Source organism: Abramis brama (genome assembly GCF_963993115.1).
Source record: "Abramis brama genome assembly, chromosome: 10".
Taxonomy (NCBI): Eukaryota; Metazoa; Chordata; class Actinopteri; order Cypriniformes; family Leuciscidae; genus Abramis; species Abramis brama.
Genome location: NC_139972.1, coordinates 12,699,487 through 12,722,491, shown reverse-complemented (window position 1 = coordinate 12,722,491; position 23,005 = coordinate 12,699,487). Strand labels below are relative to the sequence as shown.

The 23,005-nt window shown below is 37.0% G+C and overlaps 1 protein-coding gene across 1 annotated transcript in view; it reads right to left on the bottom strand.

Annotated features, from left to right (window-relative positions):
• Positions 1–23,005, bottom strand: part of gbe1b (glucan (1,4-alpha-), branching enzyme 1b) — a 134,578-nt gene that overhangs the window by 88,507 nt on the left and 23,066 nt on the right. Inside the window, exons 2-7 of the mRNA XM_084126694.1 lie at positions 21,420–21,589; positions 19,325–19,440; positions 12,835–12,960; positions 11,158–11,293; positions 6,520–6,610; positions 3,232–3,441 (exon numbers count right to left, since the gene is read on the bottom strand). Coding sequence (XP_083982820.1) covers positions 3,232–3,441; positions 6,520–6,610; positions 11,158–11,293; positions 12,835–12,960; positions 19,325–19,440; positions 21,420–21,589 — 849 coding nt within the window. The remainder of the gene's footprint in view (positions 1–3,231; positions 3,442–6,519; positions 6,611–11,157; positions 11,294–12,834; positions 12,961–19,324; positions 19,441–21,419; positions 21,590–23,005) is intronic.

Sequence of the window (23,005 nt, the reverse complement as noted above, 5' to 3'; positions counted from 1 at the left end):
TTTAACTATTTATGTGTATGATACAGCTGCAAATAAGTATTTGAACACCTGTCTATCAGCTAGAATTCTGACCCTCAAAGACCTGTTAGTCTGCCTTTAAAATGTCCACCTCCACTCCATTTATTATCCTAAATTAGATGCACCTGTTTGAGGTAGTTAGCTGCATAAAGACACCTGTCCACCCCATACAATCAGTAAGAATCCAACTACTAACATGGCCAAGACCAAAGAGCTGTCCAAAGACACTAGAGACAAAATTGTACACCTCCACAAGGCTGGAAAGGGCTACGGGGAAATTGCCAAGCAGCTTGGTGAAAAAAGGTCCACTGTTGGAGCAATCATTAGAAAATGGAAGAAGCTAAACATGACTGTCAATCTTCCTCGGACTGGGGCTCCATGCAAGATCTCACCTCGTGGGGTCTCAATGATCCTAAGAAAGGTGAGAAATCAGCCCAGAACTACACGGGAGGAGCTGGTCAATGACCTGAAAAGAGCTGGGACCACCGTTTCCAAGGTTACTGTTGGTAATACACTAAGACGTCATGGTTTGAAATTATGCATGGCACGGAAGGTTCCCCTGCTTAAACCAGCACATGTAAAGGCCCGTCTTAAGTTTGCCAATGACCATTTGGATGATCCAGAGGAGTCATGGGAGAAAGTCATGTGGTCAGATGAGACCAAAATAGAACTTTTTGGTCATAATTCCACTAAACGTGTTTGGAGGAAGAAGAATGATGAGTACCATCCCAAGAACACCATCCCTACTGTGAAGCATGGGGGTGGTAGCATCATGCTTTGGGGGTGTTTTTCTGCACATGGGACAGGGCGACTGCACTGTATTAAGGAGAGGATGACCAGGGCCATGTATTGCGAGATTTTTTTTTAGATTATGTCTCTCACAGTGGACATGCACCTACGATGACAATTTCAGACCCCTCCATGATTTCTAAGTGGGAGAACTTGCAAAATAGCAGGGTGTTCAAATACTTATTTTCCTCACTGTACAAAGCATGTAGAGAAAATCACATTGTATGATTTTTAAATAATTAATTTGCATTTTATAGCATGACATAAGTATTTGATCACCTACCAACCAGTAAGAATTCCGGCTCTCACAGACCTGTTAGTTTTTCTTTAAGAAGCCCTCCTGTTCTCCACTCATTACCTGTATTAACTGCACCTGTTTGAACTCGTTACCTGTATAAAAGACACCTGTCCACACACTCAATCAAACAGACTCCAACCTCTCCACAATGGCCAAGACCAGAGAGCTGTGTAAGGACATCAGGGATAAAATTGTAGACCTGCACAAGGCTGGGATGGGCTACAAGACAATAGGCAAGCAGCTTGGTGAGAAGGCAACAGCTGTTGGCGCAATTATTAAAAAATGGAAGAAGTTCAAGATGACGGTCAATCTCCCTCGGTCTGGGGCACCATGCGAGATCTCACCTCGTGGGGCATCAATGATCATGAGGAAGGTGAGGGATCAGCCCAGAACTACACGGCAGGACCTGGTCAATGACCTGAAGAGAGCTGGGACCACAGTCTCAAAGAAAACCATTAGTAACACACTACGCCATCATGGATTAAAATCCTGCAGCGCACACAAGGTCCCCCTGCTCAAGCCAGCGCATGTCCAGGCCCGTCTGAAGTTTGCCAGTGACCATCTGGATGATCCAGAGGAGGAATGGGAGAAGGTCGTGTGGTCTGATGAGACAAAAATAGAGCTTTTTGGTCTAAACTCCACTCGCCGTGTTTGGAGGAAGAAGAAGGATGAGTACAACCCCAAGAACACCATCCCAACCGTGAAGCATGGAGGTAGAAACATCATTCTTTGGGGATGCTTTTCTGCAAAGGGGACAGGATGACTGCACTGTATTGAGGGGAGGATGGATGGGGCCATGTATCATGAGATCTTGGCCAACAACCTCCTTCCCTCAGTAAGAGCATTGAAGATGGGTCGTGGCTGGGTCTTCCAGCATGACAACGACCCGAAACACACAGCCAGGGCAACTAAGGAGTGGCTCCGTAAGAAGCATCTCAAGGTCCTGGAGTGGCCTAGCCAGTCTCCAGACCTGAACCCAATAGAAAATCTTTTGAGGGAGCTGAAAGTCCGTATTGCCCAGCGACAGCCCCGAAACCTGAAGGATCTGGAGAAGGTCTGTATGGAGGAGTGGGCCAAAATCCCTGCTGCAGTGTGTGCAAACCTGGTCAAGAACTACAGGAAACGTATGATCTCTGTAATTGCAAACAAAGGTTTCTGTACCAAATATTAAGTTCTGATTTTCTGATGTATCAAATACTTATGTCATGCAATAAAATGTAAATTAATTACTTAAAAATCATACAATGTGATTTTCTGGATTTTTGTTTTAGATTCCATCACTCACAGTTGAAGAGTACCTATGATAAAAATTACAGACTTCTACATGCTTTGTAAGTGGGAAAACCTGCAAAATCGGCAGTGTATCAAATACTTGTTCTCCCCACTGTATATGCCGTAATCTTATGTAAGAATTGACGAACGTGGATCCAGATATGATAGAGCAAAACAAAACACCGGTCACGAATTAGAAGTCTAAAACGAGAAGTTTTAAAGAAAAAAGTCAGAGGATTTCGATATAAGAGAAGAGGAGCTACGTCCGGTCATAGGTCGGGTCAGAGGTCACCCTTCCGCCGGAACTCGAATCTCTCATGAACATGCGTTTTTAAATATGGATATTTTTCTTAAAAAAAACAATTGCTTCGCTCTCAGAAGGCCTTTATTAACCCACTGGAGTCATATGGATTACTTTTATGATGGATGGATGAGCTTTTTGGAGCTTCAAAAACCATTACAAACCAGGGAAGAGCCTGTTGTGTTGCACGATCATCTCAGAGTAAAACGTCACATGTTGTCATCTCGTAATTACGATAACTGCGACATGCCGTGAATGCCGCATTAGTTAAATGCTACATTTCCACTGTACAGTAGTTTCTAAAGAGCGTCTTCAGCCCTGGAGAATAAAAAAACAAGGCATCTTAGAAAGCAAAATAATTATTGGAACAGCCTTCCAGTCGAAAGCCTTCTGTAAGCAGCTCACTAGCTATTGGAACAGAGCCTAGATTTTAGAACAGAGCTTGTATTGTTACACAACGCCGTGTAACAAAAGGTGTTGTATGAGGAGAGAGCAGAGTAACTTATGTGAAGCGTGGGGTGTTTGAAATGTGAAAAACAAACTTTAGTCTCACCTAGAGTAGTTGAAGAGTCTGCTATCCCAGAGGCTGTGTACTCCACGGGGCCCACTGTGGAAGAAACAGGAGTCAGAGCCGTCAAAGCGGTTCAGCCCGTCCTCGGTGTTCTTGGAAGCGTGGCTGTGCACCACATCAAGCAGGACGATGATACCCAGAGAGTGAGCCACGTCAATCAGCTCCTTGAGTTCCTCTGGGGTGCCAAAACGACTGGAGAGAGAGAGAGAGAGAGAAGAACAGATGAAGGCAGATATCAGAGCAGTCTGGGCAGAGGTTGTCTGTCAAGCTGTATGATCTTATTCTTGGGATGAGCTTGAATCTAGCAGTAGTTTGGGTGTTAAGCCCAATTCTTTTGAAAAGTGCAGAGATACCTTTTGGGGTATATTGCAATACACAAGATGCACACGTAGGCTTGCAGAATACAGAACATCTGCTCTCTTCAAGATGTGCTCAAGAAAATGTTGAGACATTGTTGGAGTAATGATGGCTGTCGATTAATTGTCATAATTTGTCTGTTTTGTACATGTAGCTTCATTCTCATCTCAAGGCCTATATGATTTCTTTTAAGGCTTTAAACACTTCAAAAGGCATCAATTATATTTGAAAAGACATGAATAATAATGTTATTGTATTTACAATTAATTAATATTTTTATTTTTATTTAAATGTATCAACTTTTATTTTAAAAAAATGAAATCAAATAAAATGGAAGAAAATAGAAGTTAAACTAAACTAAAATAAATTTTAACTACTCCAAAATTATATAATATAAAATAAAATAAAAAGGTTTTCAAATATATTTGTAATCAGTGTAAGGCAAGGAACTCTAAAAATGTAATTAATTACTAGCTACCAATTATCTTAAACAGTGTAATTAGATTACTTTACTAATTACTCTCTCTAAAAAGTATTAAAGCATTACTTATTACTTTCTAAATCCCATATCAACCTTAACCAGTTGAACAGTACAAGAACTGACATGAATAAACTTCTCTTTTAATTCTTTCAAATAAATAAAATAAAACTGCAGATTATTCTCGAACTGACCAAAGCATTTAAAGGGAGAAGGTTACATTAAAAGTATACATCTGGCATTTAATTTTGATGTTAAATTCACTATTGTTTTATACATAATTGTTCTATAGTCTATACAGTATTTAACGCAATTACATCAGAAGTAACTAATTAAATTACAGAAAAATTAAGAGTAATCCATTACTTTACTTTTTCGCAAGGGATAAGTAACTAAATTACAGTAATTAATTACTTGATAATGCATTACACCCAACAATGTTTGTAATAATATATTTTAGATTTGTAATTTCAACATGAAAACTGCAATAACATGGCCCTGAGAAATTTAATTATATGTCATTTAAAAAAAATAACAAAAAATAACAAAAACTAAACTAAACTGAAAGGATGAACTAAATGGAATGGAAATAAAAACTAAATTGTGCTTTCCTTTATAAGCTTTTTTTTTTTCAGGCTAATATCAAGAAGATCAGGTATGATGGATCCATCGGCTAAGCCAGTTGACATGTTCAGCTGCTCAAACAAATGCCAAATAAAGTCCCTTTAAAGTGGCACAGTGGTGATACGTAATGGATCGCCCCTAAAGGGATTCGAACTTACAACCTCCTGGATACCATCCCAGTTCTGCCACACAACATATGTGTGTGTGCTTATCTCAGAAAGACGTCCCCCTACACAACAGCTGTGTTTAGCAATAGCAGCAGTGCGAATACATCAACTGTGCGGCCCAATTGCCGTGTAAAAACAAACAAATATGGCAGTAAATAAAAATCAATCTCAGATCGTTTACACCGTCATGGACGCTGAGCAGAGGTCAAAGCCTCCATTCGGGGTGACATATTGCTCCTTGTGGAACAAAGGGCGAGAGTGGCGCGTTTCCATCAGCGCTACCTCACGTATCTCCTTCGTATAATTGCTCCATGAAGCTTCATCTGTCCTCCAGCTATCATCATATCGCTTTCCCCCGGCAAACGGGACACAACAATACCCCTCCCCTCGGCCTCCGCCCCTTCCCAGCATCCAGACCTTGCACTTTTTAAACGGCTCAGGGAGATCAATCATGGGTGAAATTACTCTGTATACATTATACTCGCACTATAGGCTGTCGCCAGCGCTAGCTGGTAAGGGCGACCGACGGAATAAAAGCACATAAATAAAGAATTCCGGCCTGTCTTCCTTTATCTGAGGTCTCTACCTCTCCACAGGATTAACTGCAAATGTGTTTACAGGGAGATTATCGGCCCCGTCAGAGGCGCCTCTCTGTGATTTGGGGCCACAGAGTCTTCAAGAAGTGTGCGCGCCTAGAGTTTTTACTGAGGAGTGTTACACTTACCTCATTTTAAACATTCTGAAAATGAAAATGAGTGGCCGGTACCATTGGGTGTCCAGTGAGTGTCAACAAGTGTGCCCGACAGTTGATTTTCTAGGTGTTTTTTTTTTTATCTTTGACTCAGAGTTCTGAGAAATGCTGTTGAAAGTGGATCGGACTGAACAGCACAACACACTTGAAGCCAATCAGCAGTAGGGGGCGTGTCCACTCATGATAGGGAGGAGAGAGAGTGAGCCAATCAGCAGTAGGGGGCGTGTCCACTCATGATAGGGAGGATAGAGAGATTGAGCCAATCAGCAGTAGGGGGCGTGTCCACTCATGATAGGGAGGAGAGAGAGTGAGCCAATCAGCAGTAGGGGGTGTGTCCACTCATGATAGGGAGGAGAGAGAGAGTGAGCCAATCAGCAGTAAGGGGTGTGTCCACTCATGATAGGGAGGAGAGAGAGATTGAGCCAATCAGCAGTAGGGGGCGTGTCCACTCATGAAAGAAAGAAAATTTGAAGAAAGAGAGATGGCTGAGACACATTACAAAAGACAAAAAGATCAGAGGAATTTCACAGGAAAAAGAAGGGTTATGATCAGGCAAGAGCTTTGGGACACGCGTTAATATTAGAAAAGCTTTCCAGCGTGAGCCACGAGCAGTGATGGGCGCTTTCGAAACACGCATCGTGAAGCTTCGAAACCTTTGTTTCGAACCAGTGATTCGGAGTGCGTATCGAACTGCTAAAGTCATATGATTTCAGTTAACGAGGCTTTGTTAAAAAAAAAAGTTGGGAACCACTGGTCGAGAGCATGTTTACATAGAAAAAAACACAAGTTATTGAGACACATTTTTTAAAAGTTGAACTGCTTTTAACTTTAGCTTTAAAACAAGATTTATTAAAAAATGGATTTGAACATTTTCCAGTTTCAGATATATTTACCTTGATGCTGCGAAGAAACTCGTGACCTGGTAACCGAAGCTAGCGTAGTAGGCATGTTCCATGATCGCCATCATCTGAATACAGTTATAACCTGTGTGTATGGCAATAAAGAGAGCAGTGATTATTAGCATATTTTGTCAATGTTTGCTCATTCACATGCTGTTCCTAATATGAATTTCTTTCTTTAGTGGAAAATTAGATATTCTGAAGACTGTTCAAGTCAGTGAGCTGAACTCGGATCGAATCAGTGTGAACATATCATGTTCTTTTGAATGAACAGGTTGGTCAACTCCAGTGACTCCAGGCACAGATACATTTCCGTCTTTTCATCACACAAAGCTATCATATGGCTTCAGAAGATATGTAATATAATGTATGAGTGATCTGGAAAAGTTTTATGGTCATTTTAGTGGAACTCACTAATGAAATATAAAAATCCCCTAGGGCTGCACGGTTATGTGAAAAAAATTGATAAAAGACTGATAAACACTGCGATTGCAATTTAAAATACCATTTTTTTTAGCTCCATGTTTGCTCAGCTCTTTGCTCTGCTTGTTTTGTTTGCAAAAAAAATTATTTAAAAGAATTAGGGCTGCTAATATTTTATGATTATATATCAATATGACAACAACAACAACAACAACAACAACAATAATATTAAAAAAATATATATAAAAAAAAATCATAAAATACATTACTGAATAAAAATATATATATACACATTTATATATTTTTATATATATATATATATATATATATATATATATATATATATAAAAATATATAAATGTGTATTTATAAATGTGTATATATATAAAAACAGGACTGAAAATGATTTGTGAATGTGATTATATATCAATATGACAACAACAACAATATTAAAAATAATATAAAACACAACAAAATAATATAAACAAATGACTGAATTAAAATTTAACCAAATATTATTGTAATATTTTACTGTAAAAAAAAAAAAAAAAATCAAGATATGAAAAAAATATAATTCTAATATGTCTTAATTTATTTTGTAAACGTATTTGCTTTAAAATATCTAATCTCTTATTCAACGGAAGAATAAAAGTGTGGATATTTACATGGCATGACGCATACAGGTGAGTAAATGAGAGCATTTTCATTTTTGGATGAACTACTCTTTAAAGAAGCTTCAAATCTTTTAAGATGCTACATGTATTTGTTAAAAAACAGATTTTTGGCTACAGCAAACTTTTTGTTGTGATTTTTAGCTAAGTTTTCATGCAAAATAAACATGTGGGAGCCAAAAAAGTACAAATTCTGCTGTTACTGAATTTGTGTAGCCCTCATGGCAGTGTGTTCGAAATGCCCACGCAGAGTACGATGGCTTCACATAATTCATAAACAACTGCTTTCGTTAACGAGAGGATATTATACAACACTCAACCCCTTGACAGGACAACACTACAACTACAACAAATACTGAGGTACAGCGGCAACCGTCAAACCCAACGAAATGGCTTTTTTTCTCTGTCCAGTAAGTGTCCACTACAGAAGTCAGGTCTTTTATGCGAACACAAAGGGCCACTGGGACGCACCGTCTGAATGACTCATCGGGTCACAAGCAAGTGTTATCAGCCCGGATCAGCCACAAAACCAGCATTTCGTTCCCCCACGCAAGCTGTAGCTGCACTGACACCGCTTTGAAACTGTACAGGAAGGACTCAAGAGGGAAAATCCAGGCTTGTCTCACATAGCTTTTTTTTTTCTGAGCAGATTGGTTTATTTATTTATCTACCTAGCTTATCTTCCTCGCCCTGCTTCAGAGAAAGTTTGGACTTTTGATGAGGTGTGACAGCACCAGGGCCTCATCTCACGCGCACACACAGAGCACTTTTCCTAGCTTTTTAGATGCCAGAGCCACAGTTGTCTAGGGAAATGCAAACCAGTTACCACAAAACAATGAGAACTCCTGGGAGCCACAGACACGATATGTTTTAATGCATGAACATATGCATGAATTATTCTATCATAATATTTGTTTTTGCGAATGGCATCGTAAGATTTTACGTGGGAAGATGGTCAATTTCCATGTAAACATTCAAGCACACATACTTCTGTTTTGCCTACGAGCAAAACATACTTTTTTTATATATATATTTTCAGAGGAAAATGCGAGTGGTGCAACTCACAGGCACCATGCTGGAGTTGGCCTGAAAGTTTTCCATGATTTCCTTGTCTCCGAGATGCCAAAAGAACCCACCACCAAGGTATTTCTATAAAATTATTGTGCCTATATAGATGGGGCCCTCAGGGGCCTCTGTGGCCCTCCATACCAGATCTGTCTGCATTGTCCAAAATTATCCATCCCATGTTTCTATGATTTTCTAGTTCTAAAAGTGATATTCTAAAGTTGAAATTTTGATTTAACGAGGCCATCACCATCACCAACACCAACCCACCCATTTCCATGTGATTAAATTCAAACCCAAAATCAATTACAAAACATTAAAATACAAAGTGTAAGAAATTTTAAATAAGAGATTTACGCCTGCTCATCATATAAAGCTTTTGAATAGCTTCAGAATTCTTGAAATATAGTGCATGTGAAGCATGGACCACCATTTCACTATAAAGTCACTATAAAATCAAAATGGACAATTCTTGTTTTGTTTTTTTATGCTGTATTTATTATAAATGATTGAGTCATCCATGCACATCATGTATATATTTATATATATATATATTTATATATTTATATATATATATATATATATAAATATAAATATATATATATATATATATATATATATATATATATATATATATATATATATATATATATATATATATATATATATATATATTTTAAAGTCCTTCTCCCTCTTGCAGTGACATCTCTTCAATGATGATGTGTTTACTGGCATCAGTGGCATGTGGGCGGGGCAACCTGTCACTCACATGAGATCGACCAATAGAGCTGGTAAGTCCCGCCCCTTCCGCTAACCCCACTGGACCTCTAGGTTGAAAAATCATCAATGCAAGTGAATGTGAGAAAATAATTATTTTCTGGTCTCGTTTGAATTTTGCCATGAATGTGAACATATGTTGTCTGTGAATTTTTAATATAATTTTCACTTGCACTGACGATTTTTCAACCAAGAGGTCCAGTGGGGTTTTACGGATGGGCGGGACTTACCAGCTCTATAGCAAACCACAACCAACCAATCAATTCCCCGTGGACAAAATCAAGTCCACCCTACCTTTTTTTACCCCAAAAAAATGTTTCACTTGTATATATGTCACAATATGGAAGAAAAGACTAATCGCAACTTCCATTTCATGCGATTTTGACAGTGAGAGTCCCCATTCCCATTTCATTATATAAAAAAGTGTGACCAGAACATTCTCCACAGAACTTTGGATTTTGGGGAAACTATCTTTGTAACTGTTATATGACCCCAATCGCTAAACCACAGGCTTCTAAACCTCATCTTCTGTGTCTGGTGGATACTTGAAAATACCCCCAAGCATCTCCAAAACACATCGCCACACTCAAATACACCTCTCTCCAACCCTCATCCACGACAGCACTAATGAACACTTCCACACGGCGACTAAAGCCTGTAAACAGGGTGTTGACCTACAGAAAGGGGCTTGGTTGAGAGAACAGCCTCCCCAGAACATTGGCACCAGGGCCAGTCGCTCATCATCAATGCGGCAATGTCAGTTTAAGCACCACTGCAGCTCGGATACTTAGTGATGAAGGAGGAATGTTGGCAGGTAGAATATAACCTCTCTCTGGGCTAAAAATAATGTTTGTATCCTTACAAAACAGTACATTAATGGTACTGTGGTGCAGTGAAGTACTGTATGAGTAATTCCAAGGTACTTTGATACATCGCCACAGCAATATACTATTGCACAAAATGATCATAATATTCATTCTGCAATATACCTTAATAGTCCGCTGTAATATTTTAAAAGAAAACCATGATGTTGGTATATCCCCCTCCCCCCTCTTTTGTTAGCCGAGAAAAATGAAAGTGTGAAACTCTTTTTAAGAGCATAACATTGTGGAAATGAATTATCTTCCCCATCTGAATTGTCAAATGTCTTGTTTTCATTTTAAAAGTTTAGCTAAAACAATTATTTGAGGGAAGAAGAGTATTAAAGCGTATGCCAAATTCTAAATTGAAAGTTGAAAAAGGACAAGTGTTTAACATTTAGTTTCAAAAGACCACAGAGAAAAATTATAAATGTTGAATGAATAAAAACGGTCAAGGTGACATGTACAGATAAAATAATTTGTTTTAAAAAAATTATTTGAAAAAGAAATGTTACTGTCAAATATGCTAATTAATGTAAGGCAACAAAATGAAATGTGACAAAACTAAATGAAAAATAAAGTAAAGAATGAAATAAACTAAGAAAGAAAATAAAGGATGTGTTAAAAAAAATAATGTATTTGAATGAAATGTAACTGACAAAGATAATAATTAAAGCAAGGAAACAAAATAAAACACACACAAAAAAATACAAGCAACAAATCCAATAAAAAAATGAATAAAAAAACCCTAAACATCACAACATCAAGGATTAAGCAACTTTGAAAGTCGATTCTCATTATCTCAACAGTTTTGTGTCAACGAAGCAGTCTCTTACCGAGATCTTTGATCCTGGGCAGCACGTTGTGTGTAAAGTTGCTGTAGGATGCCACTTTGCCCTCAGGAGAAGCGATGCCAACGTGGGACTCGTATATCCGTAAGCTCCTGGGCTTCTGTGGACGAGGATGCTTGTGCTGGCACAGAGACAGCAGGGAAATATTTCTGCAACAATTCTTCATCCAAATTTAACATCACAGTATGAAACAAGTCCATGCCAATACAACCGAAGATAAGATGGAGCCGCTGAACAGAGCTGACAGAAGCTAATTTGGAGATTCTCATCATATCATGACTTATGACTGGAGGACATTAACAAGCATAAATAATTCATAGTCTGAGGGGATGATGTTAATGTCTTGACTTGACATTAAAGCAAAATCGCAGTAAGTAGAAACCAATGAAATGGCTCATGATGCATTTATAAAGCCATTTTCTTCATCCCCCTGATTTCAGACAGTTTGCTTTGCTTGGAAACTTCAATTAATAGGAATTATACACACAAACACACACACGCGCACACACATCCTTATTAAAGTAGGAAGCTTATTTTGCCATTGAAAAAACTAAAAAAAAAAGAAAAAAAAGGTAATTGTGACTTCCCACGAGTTTATATCTCACAAGGGAGAGTTATAAATCACAAAATAAACTTTGAGTTTACGTCTCAAAATTCTGACTTTTTTCAAGGTTTTTCAAGGTTTCATACTATTTTAACAGGGTCATCTAAATTAAAAATGCATTACATGTACATAGTTATCCTTAAAGGGGGTATATGTAAGAATTTATGTATTAATTACTTTTTTAATGCCAATTTGTGATGAGCTTGTAACGAAACTTTAAAAAAAACACGAGACTTTCCCCGACTTTCTATGGTGTCTATGAAACCCACTATACTGATATTTATGTGAAGGACTCGGGAAGTCTTTGCCAGTAAAATCAAAAGCATGTGACATTCACGCATGCTCCTGAGAGCCTCTCATCCGTTCGGAGACTCATGAAACGAATGCTTATACAATGTTCAGGAAAATGCCTATAGAGCCATTCAATACTGTAATGTCAATGTGTCATGCAAATAAAAGGGTTAAATTCAAACTATAGTCTCACATAGCCAGATCTATATAGTCTATAGTCTCAAACATACTTAATATACACTATCATAACGGTGTAATTTTAATTACATCATCTGTCAGCATGATGCCGCTGAATCGCAGAGTTGGTTCAAAAAAATCCACATCTCTATGATCAGATGCTTTCTTAGCTGCTGTTTTTTCACCGCTGTCATTGTTATTGAGAGGAAAGCAGGCAGCACATATTTACATCTAAACGTCGCTCTCAGCAGCGTGGAAGGCACGGGATGTTTGTTAACAGTATATCGCTGTAAAGGTATTTCCAGCTTCACTTTACTTCTAAGCAAACAACGAAAAAGAACTTCGCCTTGAGTATATCATGGCCTTGAATCACGTTCAGTCTCTTGTATGTTACGTGTGCAAGAGCACGAGCAATAAGTTGCTGGCAGTCGCAGTTCACTTAACGGCCACCGGTGTCGCTAATAACAGGTGTTTCTGAATTCTACATATAGCCCCTTTAAACAGAAGGGTCGAAACACAGAACTCATGATAAGTTAACTACAAAACAAAAGGTTGTGGCACACCGACGCTGGAGGGAAATAATCACTTACAATGTAAGGTTGAGGAGGGTCCCAATGTACCCAATCATAGATGACGGACTTCTCATGCTGGGTCACATACTTTGCCCAAGGAGAGATTCGGTAGAGTCGCTCACCGGCTCTGGTGTGAACCACCACCTGGGAAGAGAGACAAATGAAGGATGAAACGGCAAGGGCACACAGAGAGGGTGAGGACATGGGCACAAGCAAAGGGTGCAGGGTAATGCCGGTAAGAGAAAATGTGTTTACAGCTGCCAGAGAGCAGGGATAAAGGGCCAATCTCATGGAGAAAGGTCACGCAGTCCAAGCAAAGAGGACGTTTGAGTGGAGTCTGACCGCTGGAGGTGAAAGAGGTTTTGTGCAGAAAAAAATATGACTTTTGAATTGATTGCATTGAGAAAACCTTGTGGCAACAAGCAGCTTCTGAAAGGTTTACGATCATTTTTAAAAGGGAAAACTGCATGGTTATCGATTTGATAACCAATTTAATTTAATAACCATAGAAAAGTCAAAGTGTGGCAATAAACGTGCAGCGTTCTGGTAAACACATTTGTGTTTGCTTATATTTTTAACTTGGCACTTGCTTTAAAGGCATATACATACAAACTTGAAAGAGTAACATGAATAATAGATCAAACGCTTTCTGTTTTAACCAATATGCCCTAGATTACAACTATAGACAGGGAGAGCAGGAAAGATTACGTGGGAACTGATGTTTGTGCCAGTGTTTAAAGCAACAGCTCACTCATAAATAAAAAGTATGTCACAATTTATTCAGTTATGTTTTGTGTTTTTTTAAACTAAGATTTTTGTAAGAACCCAAAATTAGATGTTTAGCAGAATGTCTATGCTGTTCTTTTCCATACAATGAAAGTGAATGGGGACTTGGGCTGTCAAGACCCAAAAATGACAAAAAGCACCATAAAATTTCCTATTTTTATGATGCTTTTTCTGAGCTGTGGTCAATTTATGTTTCAATGTATGGAAATCAGCGACCAGGCATTCTGCTAAATAACCATTTATGTTCCACAGAAGAAAAACTGCGATATGGGTTTGGAATGTCATGAGAGAGACATTTTTTGAATTTTTATTTTTGACCTTTCGATGTCACTGAAGTGATGTGTAACCATGTCCAAAAATGTTTATTATGCTACACTGTGTTTTCCTCACAGAGAAGATGATTTCTAGGGCTGTCTGAAATAAAGCTATTAGCCTGCACAAAACCATTGATCAGAAACGGAAAGGGTCATTTAATCCTCTGTGTACTATTGGCAGTGTTATTTATAGGCTGAAGCAAAACTATTCACTCGCAGATATTAAAAACTCATCACGTGTCCCAGATTAGACTACAGAAGCAATCCTTTCTAAAGGGCATTCGAAGGCAGCGTGTGAATTTAATGTCAGAGTGTGTTTTTTCCATTGATCTGTACAGTTGTAGATGTGCACCAGATGTGGCGGCACAGGATTTATAGACGCCAGGAACGTGTGCAATTCAGAATTGAAAACGGTTTGCAAAAACAAATGTATTATAGAATAGAATAGAATAGAATAGAATAGAATAGAATAGAATAGAATAGAATAGAATAGAATAGAATAGAATAGAATAGAATAGAATAGAATAGAATAGAATATATATGTCCATGGTCACCTCTGAGTCCAGACCTTAAATTCATTAAAAGTCTTCCATCAAGAGGTGCATCAATTTTTGGTCAAGCTCTTGTATTGACAATGCAAGAGTCCAGCACTCTGTAAAGTCTCCTCCAGCACAACCCAAAAACTTTCAATGAATTTAAGTTCTGAACTAATTCATGTGTGAAAATGATTCTTCATGCTCCTCCCAGCCATTCTTTCACAGTTTGAGGCTGATGAATCTTGTCATTGTCATGCTGGAATATGGTCATGATGTGTCTTCCTTCCTACATGGTTGTTTAAGAAATGAAAAGCTTCACACTCCATCAATTAGGGTTAGAAGAACTGTTGCCAAACATATAACTTTATTATGTTAGAAACATCTTTAAAAAAAAAAACTCTTAAGCATTTGCCCATTTATATCCAGACAGCAACTTTTTTTGTAATGTAATTTGATTTTTTTTTTAAATGCAGCCTTGGTGAGCATAAAAGACTCATTTTTTCTATATTTTGCTCAAACCTAAAAGGCAACACACAAAGAAAAAAGAACGAGAAAGAGTGAAAAAAAACAGCCAGAGGCACTCCGTTTCCAGCCCGCTTTCTAAACAAGAGCCTGAAAACAGCGGGGAGTACTAGTCTACGGTCTAACTTACTCAAAGTCACTCTTCTCTTCCCTCCCCGCAGCCGCGCACAGTCACACGACTGTCAGTACGGGAGCGCGGATCGATAACAGAGCATCTCTCACCGTGTGAATGCACCCCGGGGAGCTCTCCATCCTGAGTCTTCCTATCTCTCTCTTTCCCAGGCCAAAAAGCAAATGGATCATTTGATGGTCCCCTCCATAAGCTGCCAGCAAGAGGTAATGACAGAGCCATTGGCACCTGCCGGTGACCTACAGAGGAGCGTCCCAGTGGGGCTCAATCATTAGCCGGCTCTTCACCCGAGGACATGCAGGAGAGCCAAACCGCCAAACCATGGGTTTGCCAGTTTATATAATTACTGAGAAAAGAGTGCTAGAATGGACAGATGCTGAGCCAGACAGACTGATGGAGATAAAATAGCAGAAAATAGCAGACACACGGTGGTAATGAAAGCAGGGTGAGGTGGAGGATAAATGGATGATGACAAAACTCTTACTGAGTTCATTTAATGTTTGTCACTTTGCTGTACTGTCCAATTAGGGTCCAGTCGCAGGTTTACTGAGAACATTTACTGGCCGTGAAGGTTTCTTAGTGAGCATGAAATTGTGTTTTGCATTATTTTGATTAAAGAATATATTTCTGTTCCTTCGATAACGAAACTTTTCTTGTAAACTACTATTCAAACGTTTTGGATCAGTAAGATTTTTAGATAACATGAACTAACAATGAACATTTCCACAGCAATTATTAATCTTAATGTTAAATCTCAACATTTACAGATTAGAAATTATCTGTTAACATTAGTTATTGGACTGTGAATTAACATGAACATTTTATAATTTATATTTGTTAACAAATGAGACCTTATTGTAAAATGTTACCCTTTTTTTTGTATTATTGTTTTATTCAGCAAGGATGCATTAAGTTGTTCAAAACTGACATTAAAGATATTTACATTGTTACAAAGGATTTCCATTTTAAACATTTCATTAAATAATCCTGAATAATTATTTGAAAAATATGAAGCAGCACAACTGTTTACATCTTTAATAATAATAAATAATGTTTCTGAGCAGCAAATCAGAATATCAGAATGATTTCTGAAGAATCGTGTATCAATGAAGACTGGAGTAATGATGCTGAAAATTCAGCTTTGCATCACAGGAATAAATTACATTTTTCAAAATGTATTAAAAACAGAAAAAGCACTTTTAAATTGTAATACATTTATTTACAATTAATAATTTTTATACTAATATTTTCATTTTTGGTGGCTTCATGCAAGAAACATTCCATATTTGTGTCACTATCTAGTTAAACTTCTTATATTTAGTTTTTAATTTGGTGAAAGTTGTGTAGTAGACAGTAGTAGTAGTAGTAGTTGTTTTACAGACAAGGCTTAAGCCTAGTCCCAGACTAAAATGCATGTTTGAGCTGTTTTAACTGAATGAAACTTGCACTAACATATCTTAAAATATGTCAGTGCCCTTGTTTTGTCTCAAGATGCACATCAGTAATGTTTTGTTTTTTCCTAAGGCACGTTTATAAAAGTTACTTAAATCAGGGTTCCTGCAGGTTTCAGTTAGTCAAATTTAAGACCTTTTTAAGACATTTTAAGACCATAAAGATTGAAATTTAAGACCTACACGACGCATTGCCAAAAAATATTCAAATCAAAGAATTCATTTTATTTCAATGAATTCAGTAATTGAAAAAGCATTAACTTAATTTACAGATAAAGCAATCACATTAGTAACCTTCCAGACCCAACAACGCGTGTCAGAGAAAAGAACAGAATCAGATATAATTTTTTTTATAGAAAATTGTACTTTGCATATTATAGGCCTACTGTAAAAAACACATAATTAGTTGATTTTAGTTGATCATAGTTGATCATAACTAGAGATGAAATGGCATGAACATTTCATTTAATTATTATAGTGCCAAAAATTATCACTTATCACAGAATCCTGTTCAAAAAGTACTAATACTACACAATGAAATCAATTCACCAAGTTTTATGTCGAAAAACAGCAAATAACAAATAAAATTAGCATCAATACGCACTAACATAAACATTAAAATAATACGATTAAAAATGATAGCCAGATTTTAAAAGTGTCTTGCAACATGTTATATACTAACATGTACAAGTTCAAATAAAGTTGACAAAAAAGGTTTTTATAAAAAAGATAAACCTCACATATTTCAGACTTGATTTTCAAAAAATGATTTAGTGACATTTACAATACACTTTAGCTTATCTTTTATTATTAATAGTAAAATTCGGTCCGATTTTCCCGTGGCGTCTGTCGTTGCTATGCAATTCCACAATGACAAAAAAGTTTTAGTGGCTAATGGATTTCCACCGCCGAAAAACGCTTGTGTTACAAGATTTATTTACGGAGAAGAGAAAAACACCCGTAGTGTTTGGGTGCACCCGCATCCTTCATGTCTTTTTTCATGTTGCTGCGCCTGGAAAAAAAACGAGCGCGTCGCTTCAATTATAAGTGCACTTACCGCGCGCCTACATTTGAATGAACTTGAGCGCGAAAAAAACTGCCTCTTGGCGAGCGACTTCGATACTTTTTTTTGCTACTTTGTAATAACTTAATGCGGCCAGCGTTTCTGGAAATGAACGAGGGTAAAATCTTTTTTAAGACCTGACTAAATGAAATTTAAGACCGCGGATGAAAATCTGGCTGTTTTTAAGACGTTTTAAGGCCTTAAATTTAAAGTTCAGAATTTAAGACTTTTTAAGACCCCGCGGGAACCCTGTTAAATGTCCTAATTGAACTAAGGCCTAATCCTGGCTTAATCTAAGCCCCGTCTGTGAAACCAGGTCTTAATGTCATGAATTTAGTCAACAGGTGCATAAAAAGCCCCTAAAAGCCCCATAACAACACAAGGTCTCTCCTAAACCTGAGGCGTGAATCAGAAAGAATAGGACAGTCCATTTCCTGCATAATTAAATTCTGACTGGACCACTTTTCACCGGAAACATAATCCAGTTGACACTCAACTCATCCGAGTCCAGTCTGGGGGCCTGAACTGGGACAGGGCCAGGCTCTGCATCTGGTTCTTATCGTTCAGAGCCTGACCCAAGGAGACAACAGGAACAAAGCAACCAGAAAAGCAGCCTTTGCCCAGTGAGTGGCACCTACCTGCCATCAATCAAGCCTCTACCAGCGTGTCACACAACATAATGCACAGCAGAAGCGGAAGAGGCTGTAACGGCTTTGTACACTGATAGATTGGAAATTAATCTCAGCTAGATGTCCAGCAACTGGATCTATAAATTCCTGCAGGGATGACGTATTTTTGTAGGCCAAAAACAGCCGGCACCTCCGGTTACATCGTCTCAAAGCCAATGTTTTTTTTGGTTATTGGTTAAATGCCTGAAATAATACCGGATTACAGCAAAACCGGATGACATAATTAAATAATTGTACTCAAAATATTGATTTGAGTTTTAATATTTTATTAGCTCGCCAAACGCTAAACATCCATGAAGAAAACAATGTTACTGAGCGTAAAGCAAAAGACTTCAGTTACCGGATGAGCCGGTGTTATCAGTTTTTACTGGTTGTTATCGGGAAATAACACACTGCTGGATGGCGCGATTGACCAATCAGAATCAAGTATTCCACAGAGCCGTGTAATAACAAAGATTATTAAATGTATTGCTTACTGTTAGTTAATGTAACTAATAGAACCTTATTTTAAAGTATCACCAATTTTTGTCATTGACCCAATGGCCTAGGTGATGGAAAGTAGCAGAGCAAGTTATTACATTTTGATACAATATTACAAAGAAATATTTTTTTTTCTTTAGAACAACATGCACAGATGAATGGTTCTCAATAATACCAGGAATGTGTGCTAAAGTAAATTCAGCTTGTTGACTTTAATGGGAATGTACAACCTATAACTGAGTGAAGAGTCCAACCGTTCCTGCCGGATTGGCTTCAATTTGTTTAAAATTAAAGCTCTGTGTTTAAACCTCATGGGTGTGAAACACCAAATTGGAATGGCGTTATTAAAAACATACGCTGTTGAAAAGCTTCAAATGGCTTGAAAGTCACAGCTGTTCCTGTGGCTTTAACATTGACACGCCATCCATAAAAAGGGTGAATATTAAATCCATCTTGACAGTGCATAAAGGCTTCATAATACCTCAGCGCCTCGTTCAGGCTAATGAAGTAAACAAACCAGATAATGTGTCTGCTCACCTTCAGCTTGGAGTTATGAGTGACAGCAGGTGTTTTGTCCTCTTTTGGGGGCATGTGCAGCTCCCATTTCCCAAACTCCTTTTTAGTGTAGGGATGCGAAAAATTATTCCAGTCATCTATTAAATAGAAAGAGTTACAGTTAAAAACTTCCCCTGTTCGATATATAATATTATCTAAACTAGATTTTGACATTTTATGATGAAAAGGTGAGTAGTTCTAGTCTGTGTGATGCGTTTGGTAAGATGTCACAAGTGATTTTTAGTGTGTCGCTCTGATATTGCTAAGGTGAATCATTGCTAGGGAAAGGAAAAAAGACCAAAAAAAGTTTGACTAATCAATTGGTTTGTCATTTTCATTGAGTTTTTGAGCCTCTAACTAAATAACCATTGAAACGACATGGGATTCTATAAAGTTGGGCCAGATTGATTCCAGTTAATTCTAACTTCAGTGACTAGCCTAATTTGACACCATTTACAAAATGGTGGCAACTAAGAGAGGGTTGAATTGGTTTTCATGGTGCAAACTGAGATGACTTTGTTGTTGCAAACATATCTAGTAACTAAAGTACAATTAAATTAATTTAACAATCTAGATAATCTAGTCAACTTCTGTTCATTTCATCGTCTGCCTAGCATAGGTTTAAATACTTATAAAAATACAATTTCTTTATACAGAAATTATAAGGTGGATAAATGTAAATGGTTTAACATTGTATTATGTTTAATTTTACAGTAAAACACTGTAAAATGTATGGTTTATGCAAGTAAAAATAACAAATTACCATATAATTAACAATGAAGAAAAGATCACACAATTATATTTTATATAAGCTTTGTTTCTTTTCTTTAAAACCCTAACCCTAGTATGCCTCTAGGGCCTCTTTAAAACCCTAACCCTAGTATGAACAATAGTAATAATGATGCATATCTATTTGCTGTCTAATTTATTGTATATTCTCAACAACAACTAAAAATCATTTGTTTATTCACAAAAGCAATGCAAGTTCTGCCATATGATCAACGATTACATAATTTGGCCTGCAGTCTGCAAAGTCTGGCTCATTACTACTTTAAGAAAAAACTTGCACTTCCTAATGACTAGAAAAGACACGCAAATGCCTTGAAATACTGCATTAATGCACTTTCTTGGTGAGAAATCATTATGCCAGACTTCTGACAACAAAAGATTTCAAAAGAAAGGCCCTTAGTGACTGACTGACTGACTGCATTTGGTCTTGTAGGCAATTCAGATAACCTTGAGGGGATTTTTCTTTTTGTCTTAACCTGAACGCAATGTTCTTTCATCTAGTTTAAGATGAAAAAAAATTATCTGTCAAACTGAACAAACAGTCAACTACAAATTGACACAAGGTATAGATGAATAGGCAGACTAACGCTTGTATGATTTATGAATTCAACAGTGGAACAAAATATCAGTACGATAACAAAACTTTCTGAATTATGAATTGTGACAAAGCCGAAAAGCTTTAAACGCTCCAATATTTGCACAACACAAAACCCAATAAATAAATTAAATATTTGACCTTATTTACATAAAACTGTGTTGCATTTCAAGCATAGTTAAATGTATTTTAAGTATAGGCCTAGTTAAGTTTATATATATATATATATATATATATATATATATATATATATATATATATATATATATATATATATATATATATATATATATATATATATAATTAAATTAATATTTTTACCTAATTATTTACATACTATATAAAACTGAGCATTGTATTTTAAGGGTATAGTACCATATTTAATATTTAGGCCTTTAAAATAATCATTATTGATATGCAAAGTCATACACTTGTATATTATGTTTTAAATTGACTAAATATACAAAATCAGAAAATAAATATTTTACCTTATTTACACAAAAACATGTTGTAATTTAAAGGACAACTCCGGTGAAAAATGAACCTAGGGGTAATTAACACATGGTTACCGAGTCGATCGTTCGAGTTGTCCTTTAAGCCAGTACAGTATAGCTTACTATTGTAAGCAATTCAAATAATCATTATTGATGACGGAGTCATATACACGTGATTTTAGAATGAGAAAAGACGTACTGAAGTCTCCAGTGAGGAACAGAGCCTCGGCGGCCGGGGCCCACTCCTTGAAGAAGAGGCTGTTGTCTGGCATCCGCTGTACTCCGAAACTGTTATAGCTGCTTGTGAACTGATCAAAGCCACCTTCGGACTCCTCAAGAAGTGCGAGCTGCTTCTCAAACAGCCCATACCTTCCAAAACAAAGCAGAGGAAAACTTCTTAACAAACACGGACAGAAAAATACAGAGTCAATCTGCTATATCTCACAACACTAAACCTTTAACATGCTATAGTAAATCTATCATACCATAAAGATGCTAGGGGCGAAATACAAAACCAGTATAATCCTAATACACAAGAAAAACAACTAAAAGAAATGTGAATGGCCGTTAACCAAATTATTTTGCATTCAAGAGCTTAAACTGAATTATTTAAAAAGTTAATATGTTATACTATTATATACGCCTCCTATTGAACATCCCCTTGGCAGAAGAACCATATTTACCCTCAAGATCGCCTTTGAAATTTCAAAGTTGAGTTTGCATTTGAAAACAGTCGCCCACTCATGTATATTGATGGAGAATGCCATTGACCTGGCATCTTTGACAGTACATAACATCACCCGGAGACACTAAACACCTAGGCACGCATCCTGTTCTTTGACTTCACTTCAGTTTTCAATATCATCCACCTTCTTAAACAGAAATATGGGCATCAAGCCAGCCGAAAGCTGCTGCCTGTTCGATTTTTTTCAAGGCAGATGAAGTTCACCTCCCACCTTCTGGCCATCAACAAAGGTGTACCACAAGGCTCTGTACTCCCCCCACTTCACTTTTTCCTTGTTCACAAATATGCTAGCTTCACATGAATGCAAAGAAGCACCGGCTGTATGATGGTACAACAGTATATACATCTAATGGTACAAATGTGCCAATTTTGCAATCCATGGTAGATATTTCAGATGTTTTAATTCATTTTATTTTAACTCAGGTGTTTTACTATTTGAGGAAGTTGCTTTTGCACTGGTGCCAAACTTATCAATTTATTATGTAATATAAATCTTTTGATTTGCATCCATAAAGTAGGCTATAATCTAATGATCTAATAGTACCTTCCATTTGTAAAGCATTGTGGTTAATTTGGGTTACTAAAAATGGGCATGCCAAATGACTATAATTATAACTAAAAATAACTATTTTACATGTATACACACACTACCGCTTTTTCCATTTATTTGCATGCATTAAATTGGTCAAAAGTGAAAGAAAAGATATTAATAATGATGCAAAAGATTTGTATTTTAAATAAATGCTGTTCTTTTGAAAATTTCTATTAATCAAATAATTCTGAATATGATACATCACGGTTTCCACAATAATATTAAGCAGCACAACTGTTTTTACCATTGATTTAAAAATAAATAAATACATACATACATACATACATACATACATACATACATACATACATACATACATACATACATACATACATACATACATACATACATACATACATACATACAGCAGAAAAATCAGCATATTACAATGATTTCTGAAGGATCGTGTGACACTGAAGACTAGAGGAATAATGCTGAAAATTCAGCG